Source organism: Trachemys scripta, chromosome 2, assembly GCF_013100865.1.
Source record: "Trachemys scripta elegans isolate TJP31775 chromosome 2, CAS_Tse_1.0, whole genome shotgun sequence".
NCBI classification, from domain to species: Eukaryota; Metazoa; Chordata; order Testudines; family Emydidae; genus Trachemys; species Trachemys scripta.
The window spans coordinates 52,355,258-52,369,945 of record NC_048299.1 but is presented as its reverse complement, the minus strand read 5'-3'; the positions used below and the strand labels follow the sequence as shown (position 1 = coordinate 52,369,945).

At 38.7% G+C, this 14,688-nt stretch overlaps 1 protein-coding gene across 2 annotated transcripts in view; it reads left to right on the top strand.

The window, feature by feature from the left end:
- The window catches only part of DGKB (diacylglycerol kinase beta), a 457,353-nt gene extending 446,340 nt beyond the window's left edge, over positions 1 to 11,013 (top strand). For both annotated transcript variants that reach the window (XM_034760549.1, XM_034760547.1), the window contains 2 exons: positions 135 to 195; positions 8,002 to 11,013. In XM_034760549.1, the coding sequence (XP_034616440.1) occupies positions 135 to 195; positions 8,002 to 8,109 (169 nt within the window). In that variant the 3' untranslated portion in view covers positions 8,110 to 11,013. The remainder of the gene's footprint in view (positions 1 to 134; positions 196 to 8,001) is intronic.
- Positions 11,014 to 14,688: the final 3,675 nt, after the last annotated feature.

Here is a 14,688-nt window from a genome sequence, read left to right as displayed (position 1 = left end):
GCACACTTGTGGGCAATAAATGTCCTGATGATTACACACACCTGTTCTGTCCTCATATATCTCTGTTCAAAATATAAGCTTGATGAATTTTGTCCAGACACTCTTATTTCATATAATTAAATATTTTACTTTAGAACCAGCAAGTCGCTGCCCATGCAGATTGATGGAGAACCATGGATGCAGACCCCTTGTACAGTAAGCATGCTTTTATCAACCCATAGCCCATAGAACTGGAAAAGAAATATTACTGAGGGGGAAATATTTTTTCTATGATAAAAAATGGCAATCAGTTTTAATGATCAAACTTTCATTTCAGCTCTCCTTAAATGTTATAAGCTGCTCCTTTTCAATTAGAGACAACTGTAGCTATCAACATTGACTTAGCTTACGCTCCATAATTTCTGTACACCCACACAGATACACAGCACGCCCACTCTCTCACGCGAACATAAAGAAACAAAACCTGCAATTTAATCATGCTATTTCTTCTACAGGTTGAGACGGAAAGAAAAGAAAGAGGGTTATTACATTTCTTATTTTAAATACTTGGGAGACTCTCAGATACTGTAGTGAGGGGAGGGCCATATAAATAGATGTATGTGTGAGGACAGAACAATGGAGAATCTCATGAGATATGTCACAAAATCTTTTGGAGTGAAGAGGTACTGCATAACCTCTTGCAGCAATAAATCTGTGGTTACAGAGCAACAAGGACCTGTGATTTCCCAGTCACTGGACTTGCAGAACCCATGGAAGGATGTTGGCCATACCATTTTTACAATCACCCCGATGTCTGATCCATGGAGCATCCGACCCATGGTTACAGCCAAGAACACCACACACTGTAGTCCATGTTGTTGCCTAGTCAAACTACCTTTTAAAAGTGATCATAAAATGCATACGTTCTTGTGTGTAGCCCCTTTCCAGATTTACTGTATCATTCCTAAAATAAACTGCTCCATCCTCTATAACAAACACATTATGGAACATTTTTATTTCCCTTTGTGGGGAGACTAATCCATAAAGGGACTGTTTCATAAAGGTGAGTAGCTGCAGAATCTCTATAAATTTAGTCACAGAAGAATGATTCTATTTGATTTTATTTTTTACATTTATATTACAAGAAATATTTCCCCTTTTTCTTCTGCTGAAAGAGTGCTGTTGCTCCCTGCATTCTCATAAATTTAGCCTGAACTGTTCTCTGTGTCTCCATGCACAAAAAATACTTGTGGCACCAAAAACGAAATTTACAACTCTTGTTAGACTTTCTCCTTGTCTTGGTTCTAAGTGGTCAGATATTTATGCACGGCTAACATTAGAGGAAGGAGTTTTAGATATCTTTGTTTGATTTTGAGATCATATTTCCAAGGCTCTGCTTCAGAAAGATTTTTTCTGATTTAAATCAGAGAGCATTTGTTCATGGACTATGTAGCTTTCTCTATCCAAGCACACACACAAAAAAAGTATTACTAACTGTAACTGTGTGAACCAACTGTTTGAGTCCCAAGATTGGGGGGAGGGATAGGTCAGTGGTTTGAGCATTAGCCTGCTAAAGCCAGGGTTGTGAGCTCAATCCTTGAGAGGACCACTTAGGGATTTGGGGCAAAATCAGTACTTGATCCTGCTAGTGAAGGCAAGGGGCTGGACTCAATGACCTTTCAGAGTCCCTTCCAGCTCTATGAGATAGGTATATCTCCATATATTATATTATAGGATTGCAAACTTCAGAAAAAAATATCAGGAAACTAGTATAGAAATCATGAGTTTTTGCCTGTAGTAGTACAGACTTCAGTAAAGTTTGCCTTGAGGTTGTCCCTCTGACTTAACCGAAAGTAAATTATCTTTTTTTTTTTAAAGATGAAGAGGAGTTACACACACACACATACACACACACTCATTTCTTTTAAGATGAAGAGGAGTTCCTCTCTCTCTCTCTCTCTCTCACACACACACTCTCTCTCTCTCTCTTTCTCTCTCTCTCCCATCTGTCTTCATATCTTTCCCTCCAGCGTTGACTCTATTCTGGTTTCAATGGTAGTATGGCACCTAGTGCTTTTGAAAATCACATCAGGCACATAGCTGCATCTTTAGGCACTTAAATACCTTTTGATTCTAAGTGCCAAAGTCACTTTTGAAATCTGACTTAGCCATCTGAGTTACTTATGCCCAGATTTTTAAAGGTATTTAGGAGCCTTTGGAGTTAGGCACCTAAATATCTTTTAAAATTTGGGCCCATGGCTTTTTGGTGAAATCTGACCCCCCTGAAGTCAATGAGAGTTTTGCCATTGATTTAAATAGTACCAGGATTTCACCCTATAGCTCTAATAACATAGAGAATATGAAAGCTAAACATTGTAATTTGTATTGTGATAGCACCTAGAGTTCCCAATAAGTATGGGAGCCCCATTGTGCTAGGTACTGTACACATATATAAAAAAGACAGTTCCTGCCCTAAATATCTTACAATCTCAGGCCTCAATTCTGCATTATGTTGCACATAGCCAGGCTGCTATCCTTGTCTGGAGATCCACTGCAGGCCGCCCAAGAAGAACAAGCTGCAGGATCGGGGCCTAGATTTTATTGCTTTCATCATCTTTTTATATAGAACTGTTTTTGTGAAGGAAAAATTATAACATTAGTGGTTACATTAAACATCTTTGATAATTAGCTGAAGAGGAAATTCTATCACAGCTCACCCAGCCAAAATATAGTGACATGAAATATATTTATGGTCTCACTTGATCTCCAAACTGGTCATTAATAGTAATGAATCTTCAAAGGCTCTCAAGTTAATTTGATAAACTTCTGTCTTCGGGCACCAGTATTTCTTTAAGAAAAATAATATTTCCATTTACCTACAACTGTCTTTAGCATTGTTTTGAAAAATCTCTACGAATATTCTGTCTTAATTACAAAAAAACTGCAATTTCACTTCTTTCATCTGTTCTTGATTTGGTAAGTACCAAGTCTGAATCTTAAACGGACAATATCACTAGATTAAACATGGAAAAAAGAAATATTTATGGCAGATGCAAGAATAGTTCCTCTGTGAAGGAATGGAATAAATGCTAGTGCACTGGCAGGGCCATTTTAATGGATTGTAAGAAATTAAAAATCTCATTGGTATTTGTCACAAAGCATGTTAGACTTTCTGTCTATTGGTGTTGATAAGGTTTATTTAACAACAGGAAATTTATTACAATGGCATGGTTTTTTTTTCTCATGATAAGAATTCATAATACATGGCACCAAAAAATTATACAGGTGCTTTGATCATCCCTGGAAAAGAGGTTTGAATATTTATGTTTGAATGAATTTATGTATGAATTTTTTTCCTGGCCTTTCTCTTACTCTTTAAGAGTGTAATTGAACCATTGTCCAGAGAGCCAGCCCAAGATCTACCTCATTACTTAAGCCCCACCTAGGGGCAGGGAGACTAAGGGCCGACCATCTTTTGCCTCTTGCTCATTGTGGAAAGAGTCTATGGTAGCTAAGGGAGGAGCCACAGACCTGCTTTTACACAAATCCGCCAGCTCCAACACCCCATGCAGCAAGCACAGAGGAGCTGTAGTTGCAATTCCATCCCATAGATCTCTCAAGCCATTAGGGCCTAATCTCACTGAATGCAATGGGACTTTTGTCCTTGATTTCAGTGGCAGCAGGATTGTGTCCTGGCTCTATAGCAGTTGATGATAGGGGAAACTATCCAGCAGTAGTAAAATAGTTAACATATAAACTGATGCCAACCTGTAAAAAGTTTCTCTTGTTATAATGACAATTTGCATGAATTTCTGTTTCTAGCCCTGAGGTTTTTTGGAATTGTTTTTTTGTTTGTTTGTTTGAACCTAAAAAAAAAAAAAAAAACACAGCAGCAGACACCTTACAGTGCAGTTGAGAATTATTTTTCCCATTCACTGCTACACTGCACATTAGTTTTGTTTACCTATGCATAATTTTTCTTAATTTCACAATAGTAGTTTTTGTAATTGACAATGCAATTTACTGCATGTGTGCTTTCTGCACCTCAGACAAGTATGCTACCATAATGCACCTATCTTTCCAGTTCAAATTGTTAAGAAAAAATTAGTTGTGACTAATTGCCAATTAATTTGCAGTAACTTGGGGGAGGGGGAACAATTGCACCTACTAATTAAAATTTAAAATATTCCAAAGTGTCATCTTTAGGTGTCTGTGGAATACATAATTTCCATTTTAGTTCTGTGCTGGATCTGTAACAACCCTGAGCTTGACAGCTCTATTAATTTAAAAGCTCAGTGATACCTATTAGTACAAAACATGAAAAAAATGCTATTAATCATTTATTTTAATTTTGCAGCTCTGTCATTTTCGCAGTATGTTTAAGAATTATGGTGACACCATAATGTTTTTCAATCTACCTGTGTAAAGGGGAAACAGATCACACTACTTAAGAGAGAGACCAGAGTATATTATTAGAGCTTAATTAATGCCAGACTGATTAGATGTGATTGCATTTTGCACAATAATATTGTTAAGAAATTGTTTAAAAGAACTGTCACATACAGCGCTATTTAAAACCATTGGGCGGGATCAGAGAGGTTTGGCCCAAATTTACACAACCCAAGCCAGGAGAAAGGACACAAAGAGAGCTTAAAACTTACCTTTGCACTTCTCTTATCCTATGGCCTCTCTGTGCGGGGTAGTCCTCTGCACTGTGTTAGACATGGGCAGCCTGTGAACTGCCTGTTGAGGAAGGCTAGCCCCTAGCCCTGCCCCTTCTCCTGGAGCCCACCCCAGGCTGCCCCAGCTCCGGCGCGCCAGATGGGCAGGCAGTGCGGCCCCAGTCCCCCAAGCCCCGCAGCACTTGGTGGGTGGGTAGTGCCCCCCGTCCCCGGGCCATGGCATGGGTGAAGACTAAGCTGCAAAGCGGGAAGCAGCATGAAGCAGAGTGTGGGTGGGGCCACGCTTGGCTGTTTGGGGACGCTCAGCCTCCCTCAGCCTATGATACTCACCACCCATGGTGTTAGAGCACCCTTAAGGGCTGTTCTTTCTGGCCCATCTGCATCTGGCCTCAGTCGCTTTTGGGAATAGTTATGATATAGTGTTGCCCAGTCACGCCTGCCCCAGCAGCAGGGAGAAGAGTGGCATACAAACCCCTAGTCTGTGGGATAATCCTGTGAACCTCCCTGCTGATAGTGTGGAGCCAAGTGGCCACCTGTTACCCACGTATATGGCTCACTATGTTCATATTTGAATTTAACTTTGTATCCTCTGAGGTGTAGAGTTGACTGTTAATCCAAATATTTTAACATAAACTGGGAGTATCATTTATAGTTTCTTATTAGTTAGTGTCTTGATTAATTCCTGTATTTATAAGACATTCTGTTTTCATTGGAAGGGCAATGATGACCTCTTATTTAAGCGTATATGATGTTAGGAACACACATATAACAAGCACACATTGTAGAACTCAATAACATAAAAGGAAAACTATTTGATCTAAGAAACACAGTTAATACATTAAACTTATTACTCCCTAGTGCATTTCATTTACTGGATGCATTGTGTTACTGTGGCTTCAAGGCCCATTTTGAAGCTCTGACGTGCTCCTGAAAAAAATAAATGCCCATTTTATGTTTTATTTATGTGTTTATAAACATGTTTAATATGACAGACTCAGACTTCTCATTTATTAGCAAACATTACTATCTTCAAATATGGAGCAATTACTATCTCTAATTTTAAGAGTTATGCTCTTCTTTAAATTGGGTAAGGTTTTCCTTTTAGCAAGTATATCATTAGCTGCACTTCTCAGGTCTGCAAAAATGATTTTAAATTTCTAATGCTACGTTTTCCCTGGAGCCATTTATTGATGTCTCAGCCCTGTAAAACTTCTGAATTCGGACTACAAACTTACAGGGTGAAATCCTGGTTCCATTGAAGTGAGTGGGAGTTTTGCCAATGATTTCAGTGGAGCCAGAATTTTACCCATAGTGTTATATACTGACCTTTCATCAAATGCATCATAAACTACTGGTAGTATTTTTGGCTGCTTACGGTTTCTGTTTGGGTGGGGCTTTGTTTTCTGTTTGTTTTGTGTTTTTTTCTTAAAATATAAAGTTTTCCAAGCAGAAGCATTTTCTCATGTTTTTCCTATAGCTGCAACTTAACTTTGCATCTTTTAGAAATATTTTTTCTTTAATTTTCCGATAATCAGTCCACGTACATTGCTTTTTCAAAATAATCACAAAAACATTCAAATTGACCTAATGGTCATATTAAATTCTCCCAACAGAACTAAATAGTTTCTCCACTCAGTGCTTTCAGTTCACATTGAACCCACGGTCTCCAGGAAAGCATAAGAAAATAGCATTTGCAGCATTCCATGAAAGACAAGAAGATTTGCATCTCAGATGCAGTGTGTGTTCCTAAAAGAGGCCATCCCACCACCCCCATGCCCAAACATAACACCTACATATGATGTATGAGTGACAGCAACCCATGAGATAAATTCACAGGGCCAGGTTATTAGCTGTCATCTATGGAGCTATGCTGATCTGGTCCCCAGATTGGTGCCTGAAGCTAGGTTGACTGTGAGGAAAAGAGAATCATACACTAACTTTTATGCCAACAAACAATAACATACTAAAGTTACATATTAGGTGGCAGTGCAACGAACATGTGAAGAGTAAGCTAAAATTCCCATAGTGTTAAATAAACCCCCTCTTCCCATTGAGATTTTTATGTTTCTGTCTCCTTAGATTGTAAAGTAAATTTCCATCCCCAAGAAAAGGATTGTTCTATATTTTAATGAGTCTCTCTACGTGATGTACATTTTTGTTTCATTACTATTAGTGAATGACAAGTGAAGAATATTCATTTTACCTTGAAAATGTCAGGTATGCACTTTAAGACAGAGATTTTTTTGCAATTTTTAATGAGGCGGTGTTTCTTTTGAAAGAAATACCCATTTCTGATGTGGATACTATGCAGGTGACAACTGATATTTAATAAGTGATGGTTCTTGTATTAGTTGTAGTTCACTAAAGAAAATGTCTCAGATTGCTTTTGAAAAACTCTTAGTGTCACTAGCCCAAAGGCAAGATGTGACCTTTTTATTACATAATGGGAATCATTTATTATATTACAATGTATCTTAAAGTCACAGACAAAATGCCACTTTGATAATTGCTTTCAATTAGCTTTGAGCATAGCATACATTCATAAAATGTCTTCTCTAATTTAGACTTGAATTAGAGAAAATTGCAGACATAATATACTTTAAGGTTGTCTCATTTAAGGTGATTCGTAGTTTTATATCAAAGAAATCAAAATGAATGGCTTTAGAGCAGTCTTTCAAAGTGTTTTAAACAGGCTTTTCAATATTTGATTCTGTTCTATTACCAATTAATTAACAAATTAGAATGCTAGTTCATCATTTTTGACCTTTTTTTCTATGTTAACTTTTGACTTTCATTCCTAATGGTTATTTTGAAATTAAGTCTCATGGCTCATGTTAAAAGAGAAGAACAATCTGATTAGGGGAATAAATAAGGCATGCTATGATACAGTGTATATCTTAATAATGGGAAACTAGCTTGGTGTCCCCAACATACAATGCATCCTTTCCTGCTTTTGAATTCCTTTTTACCATGTGGCTATGCAAAATATTCAAGTGACAAGCAGTGATAAAAGGGCAGGTTATAAATCTTATGCTCCTGTAGTAAGAAAGCATATTGCCATGTTCTTATTATATATGATTAATAATATGGATTGCCTGTATAATTACAATTTATGTGTTGTAACTATGACTATAAATTAATTTGTTTATGATATAAGCAAATGTCAGTTGTAACAAAATGTATTTCCATATCTACCTTTCAATCCTTGGTCATCTGAAGGTTCAGAAGCTACATTTTAAGATTTGAAATGGTTCAGTCATTTTGGATATTTGTAAAAATATGATAAAGAAGTTGAGTTAGCTAACGGGATAACTGTTTTGTTTTTCTTTCCCTCCCCTAGATAAAAATTACCCACAAGAATCAAGCCCCAATACTGGTGGGACCTCCTCCAAAAACCGGTCTATTCTCCTCCATTATCAGAAGAACAAGGAACCACAGCAAGGAATAAGCCTCTGTAGTTTAGTTCTTAGAAAACAAATTAGCAGCGCTGGCTTTGGAATATTTATGCCAGAAATCTTTCAAAAGTTTTAGAATATCCTCTACTCACAGAATTCTGGAATTTGGCATAACGGTTTCTGTGACTGAGCTAATGTAAAATTATGCTGTTAGAAAAATTTATTGTCACTTTTTTTTAGGCATTTTGCATGAGGAAAGCAGATGTTTATATACAGTGATATGGCATCTTTTTGTTGCATGCATTACCATTTACTGATTTATGGGATAATTCTGCCATGGAACATGAGGAGAGAATGCTCTGGGTAATTTGATTTATTTGGTAAGATTTTATTTGTAGTTAATTCTAATGCAGTGATCATAATCCAAAGATTCTGTAGTTGCCCTCTTGAACCCAAGCATCTTCAGATCAACAATTGATTTGACGTGTATCACATAACAGCTTGGAAGTTCACAGGTCCCATTAACTTGGCCTTTTACATTTAACATTTCTTGCCACTCTAATGAATATTTTTCCTCAGCAATTTAACCCCACTGAGCAGTATTAAAATCCTTTTTCTGTGCTAAAATACCTTTAATCTTTCAAACACTGATCCATGTGAGTAACTTTACACACACACAAAGTCCCGTTGGATCACTGGTACTATTCACATGCAGATAACTACGCACATGTGCAAGTTTTTGCAAGATGGGAAGTCAATGCAGGTTTGCCTGAGTGAGGACTACAGGGCTAAAGGTTAAAGGACAGCGAATAAAGGTAATGCTACTTGCAAAACTAGTCAGCAGAGTTGTTTGTTGAAACATTAAAACATTTTACTCAACAGTAAATCTTTGTAATATGCCAAACTTTAAATCATCTTGCATATTGGCCAATAGTGCAGTATGTGCAGTAGTGCACACAAATAACCAAACCACATGCCTAATAAACTGCATTTCCCACCAAAGATTTAGTGAAGGAGGCTTCAGAGAAATGGGTTAATGCATAATTAATCATGCACACTGGAGCAGACTTACTTCTGAAAATGTACAGTTCTTTGATTACCTTGGCAATGTCCAAACTAATGCTGGAATAGGAAAAACGGTCTATTAATTACAATTTACATGCTCACCTTTCATTTGTTTCATACATTAATAGACTGACACATAAACTTGCTACTTCACAATTAAAACCATTTCTAATTTTGTTGTTATTTATAAATTTGCAACATCCCTCATTTTGTCACGCTTTAAATTAGTCTTCTTAAGGAAAGGACATGCTCTTATCAGTTCCCTTTCTATTCATTGCTACCTGAAATCAAAACAATCCCTATTATAATAATTTGGGAGGCAATTGTTTAGGTCTTCATTTTCTCAGCCCCCTGAGAGACTTCTTAACAGCCTGGAAATCGCAGCACAGGTCTTATTGTCTATGGTTTGCATGGTACTGTCTGACTGTCTAATGGTTAGGTCCAAGAATGGCAACCTTTTTCAGTGTTGCAATAAATTTACAATACGGGTCTGAAGTAAAATGCTTTTTTATGCAGTCTTGACGTTGTTCTTCGTACCAAATAACCTGCACCTCATCGCTGCATGTTTTATGTTCTCAAACATTCCATCGGGGGTGTGTGGAGGGAAGGGCATGGGGGAACTGCTTGAAATGCATGATTTATTAGTTTCCTCCCACCTTTATCGATACATTAAAGTGCCAATGAGTTATCCAATCTATTTTTCTATCGATTCATTCATCCTTAAAAAGCAAATAGCATTTAATCATTCTGTTGTGCACGGTACTGTGCATGGATTTAAGTAAAGCTGCTACCGTTTGGTTCCTTAGTATGAGTATTCAGCATCTCTTTTGTATATAATAGATACTGAACAAAAAGGCAGTATAGTGCTGGTGAGGATTATGTATATGAAATATGCTCTCAGTGTTCTGTAAACATTAAGAGGCAAAGACCAACATTAAGTTTAGCATCAAGTAGAAAAATTAGATGACAATTATTCCTTAAAATTAAGACATAATTCACCATTGCTGGGTCCAACGATGTTAACAATTACAGCAGGATTTTAACGTCACTTGTTCTTGTATATTACATGCACTCTCTCATGCACACACAAGATTCTGATGCAGTAGTTACTGCAGATTTCCGTAATTACAAGGTAAAAAGTATTTGCATAAAGAAAGACCTTGCTGGCATAATGCGCACATTGGCTTTCTGAAATTATGGTTACAGGTAATAAATATTTGCTCATGACTTGACATAGAATTTTCTACTGTTGCTATTGAACCTTTTATGTCAAAACATGTTTAATGATATCATTATATAATGTGCCCTCTATGATAATCTCTTGAATACTTGATCTCTGAAAAACAAATAAAATGGTGCATAGGCTATTCTTTAACAATGTATGCCATTATTAAAGTGTCTAATAGCCTGAGAATAGGTAACTGTGAGCTATACGGTTTTCCATAATAGAGGGATGGATGGGCTCATATATACACTCCCCACACATACCTCCATCAGAACAGCTGATTTCGCTCATGGTATCTGTGCTCAAAAGGCTAACTCATGATTGACATTCTCACTAATGAAATAAATATAACAAATCAGTCTCTTCACTGTATATGGATACCTTCACTATCAGTTTGTCTTTACTATTAATCATAGGGATAGTTTTTGGATTTTTAATGTGGCCTATTGCTAATTTAACACTGTGTTGGGATTTCTGGGGATTGAAAGAATATGATAGTCTGAAGGCAAGGATAAAGGCTTGCAGCAATTGGAAGATGACCTGAAGGGAAGGCAAAAAACTTTGATGAAAAAGTAATGGACAACACTTTTTGTCTAACTATGATGTTCACCTCTGATGTTATCTAGACGGGTGATCTGCTAGGCCACTCCAATACTTGACTCTGGGAGCCAGCCTTACCCTGCTCTGCTGTGAGAACCCCCACTCCTGGGCTGTTCACGCACAGCCTCTGGCGTGTAAGCTGCTCCCAGCTACTTTCAAGTGAATGACACTAGCCAATATCTCCGGTCCCAGACACAACCCTAGGAACCTCCATCTTGCAGTGTCCAGTTATGCCTGCTGGATGCTGCAAGTTTATTGAGTTCGTCAATTTAACAAAGAAATTGATATGTACCAGGCTTGTTCTCCCAAGGGAAGTTTCTTACATGCTTCAAACCAAACGCACTGCTTCAGATAAAATAAACAAACAGATTTATTTTCTATGATGCTAGATTTTAAGTGATTGTAAGTCAAAGCATAATTAGTCAGATTTGGTCATATGAAATAAAAGCAAAATGCATTCTAAGCTGATCTTAACACTTTCAGTGTCCTTACAAACTTAGATGCTTCTCACCACAGGCTGGCTGCTCTTCAGCCAGGCTCTCCCCTTTGATCAGCACTTCAGTCGCTTGGAGATGGTGTTATCTGTAGGTGTAGGTGGAAGAGAGAGGAAGAGCATGGCAAATGTCTCTCCCTTTTATCATGTCCTTTCTCCCCTCTTGGCTTTGCCCCACCTCCCTTCAGAGTTAGTTGAGAATTACTGAGTCTCTCCAAGCCAGGATGAACAATTCCCCTGGTGTGGCCTCATGCAGGTGAGTCATTGCATTGTAGCTCCCTTGCTGGACAATGGTTGTTGATGGGTTGATTGACACCCCGCCCAGGCGTTGGTTACTTTCCTTGCTGTTGCCTTTGGGGAGCTAATATCTGGCTGATTCCCCCAATTTACAGCATGTTTTAGTGACAACCATACTACAGAATTCTCATAACTTCATATGCATTCATGATATACATATATGGAGAGAGAAATTACTTTCAGCAGATCATAACCTTTCCCTGATACCTTACAAGCCATGCTTTATATGTAAGATCACGATTATATGAAAATGAGGAATAAGGAAGTTACAGCACGCTCCCCCAAGGTATAGAATGTCACACAAACCTTCAGTATCATCTTTGTTGTCATCAATAAAATAATACAGTGGTGTATGCTAAATTGGAGCAAAGAATAAATGGGGATATCTTCAAATAGTGAATGCACACACAGACTCGAGGTATGATCTTGCATCCATTGAAATCAATGACAAAATTCACATTGATTTTTGCAAAGTAACTTGATATGAAATACATGCAGTGAGACTGTCTGAATATTCTCACTGGATTTGCAAATTTGGCATTGACTTGCTAGAACGTTGCAGCTGCTCAAAGCAATGTTCAGTCAAAAACTTCTCTTCTCCCTTTTCTTGACATCTTTTATTCACTCACTGCTTCCCTTACTCACTTCTTTTCTTCCCTGGATTTTGTTGGTAGAAGCACTGCAGGGTAATGTATATGGGAAACATTTCATTATAATACTCTAGGGAGAAATCTCGTTTAGAGTTTGACTGACTGACTGAGTCCTCCTGTGTCCATGTCAAAAGAAAGTGAAAAGAAAGAGGGTAATCATTTTGAGCACAGAGATTAAGAATAGGCCACCTACAGCTATAGAATTAATCCAATGTTTAACTTGTTCTATATTTTACAAATCCATTAATAAAGCTACATGATTATTACTCATATTTTATGGTTGCCCTGTATCCCTGTGTTTGGTAGACACTTGTGTGTTACACCTAGGGCTCTGATATGCTAGAAAGTACTGAAATTTCCTTGACTGTTAGGTTCTGAAACAGGAGCAGACACTCAATGTACCACCCTTCCCAGATTTGTGCCATAGTGTTTTTCAGAAAGATAGACATTAACAATGAATGCCTATTTTTCAAAGCCGGAATATAAATAGGCCCACAGTATGAGTTAAGGATGTTGAAAGATATATTGGTGTAAAAAAAAGTGTTTAAAACCAGAAAATGTCTAGTTTTGATACTGATTGAATCACATAAAAATGATAGAGCCACTTTAAAGCAAATTGAGTGAGGAAAAATATTTTTGATCCAGAGATTGGGGCTTATGGGCTACGTCTGTAGATTGATAACCTTTTTATAAGCAATTTCATAGAATGAGCTGGTGCTTTAAGAGAGTCTCAGTGCTGGCTCTGATCTGTGACTTGCTTTCTCCCAAGCCAAGGGAATTCTGGGGCTTGTAGTCCCCAGAGCAAGCATGTGATTGCAGGCTAACAAGGCTTGCTGGGAAAAGAGCAGGTCTATACAAAGAGCTTCCTCATGCTCTCTTGGAAAGTGACTAAGGGAAATAGAGCAGCAGAGGGGAGAGGAGCGGTGCTGAGCTTGCTGGTGACCACGATCTGTACAAGATCAACAGTGGTTATCTGCAGAGAGAGAACCAGGGTAGGCGGCTGGGAGGACTGTACTAAGGGGCTCTAAAAGTAAGCCTGGAAGGACTGTGCTAAAGAAACCTAGGGGGAGGCCTAGAAAAGATGGGCATTGCAGAAAGAATACTGAGAAACAGTGAAGTTGGTTGGGCTTTGGTTGAGAAAACTCAGCTCCTTTGTAGTTAAGAGCACAGGCCTACCCCCTGTGGTGCCAGCTCAGGATGGGGTGGAGACCCCTGTTCTTGGAAACCCCTGCTGCTTAGGGGTAGAAGTGCATAGGAGGTTTAGACTAGACAAAGTGAAGAACCACCAGCAAGGGGAAAAGGGTCTTTGGAAACCCCTGCAAGCAAAGGGAAGGGCTTTCATAAAGACTGGGAGGTTGGCTGGGGAAGGTGGAGAATCTGTGGGGTTTTGCTTACTTCTGGACATTTTGTTACTCTGAAAGAGGAGGACTCTTGCCTTGGCTGGAAGGCCAAAAGCATTGAATCAATAGCAAAAGCAAAAAAAACCCTGATGCACTGGTGGGGAAACTGAGGCACAGCCACACATGCGGATGGGGACAGGTAAGCAACATAGGTCTTTCTCTACAGAGAACTAATGCTGGTCTTGTCCAGACTGTGGTCATTTGGCAGTAGTTTGCTAGGTAAACCCTCCTTTCCCAGAGGTTTTTTTCCTGAGCAGAAGTGAGCTCTTCTTGTAGTCCTGCCCCCTTTCCCAGCAGGCTTTGCTATTGCCTGCAATCACGTTTGCTCCAGAGGGTAAAAGCCCTACAATTCCCTTGACCAGGAGGAAGCAAGGCACAGGTCAAAGCTGGGGGTTGAACTCTTATTATAGAGACAATTTGCCCTGTGACAGTCAAGTGATAAACCTCTGCAAGTGAGATTTATAAGGAAAACATGGGCAGGCCCCCCTTAGCTAAGGCAGAGCTAGTGGTGCCTCTCAGGCTATGTCCTCACTACACAGCTTTTAGCGACATGGCTGTCTCGCTACAGCCATGCCGCTAAAAGTCGTGCAGTGTAGCCGCTGTTTGTAGGCTCTCCTGATGACAAAAAACTTCCACCGCCAACGAGCGGTGACTTCCACCTCCTGCTGACAAAGCGCTGTTCACACTGGCACTTGTCGCCGGCAAAACTTTTGTCTTTCAAAGTTGTTTTTTAACACCTCTGAAAGACAAAAGTTTTGTCGTTCAATTGCCAATGTAGACTTAGCCTCAGTTAAATCAAACTCTATGTTCACTGGAACATGCAAAGACATAGCTCCACATTGAGGACAATTTTCTTACTGAGTTTCCACCTTCTACCCATAGTCACTTCAGCAGTACAGCTA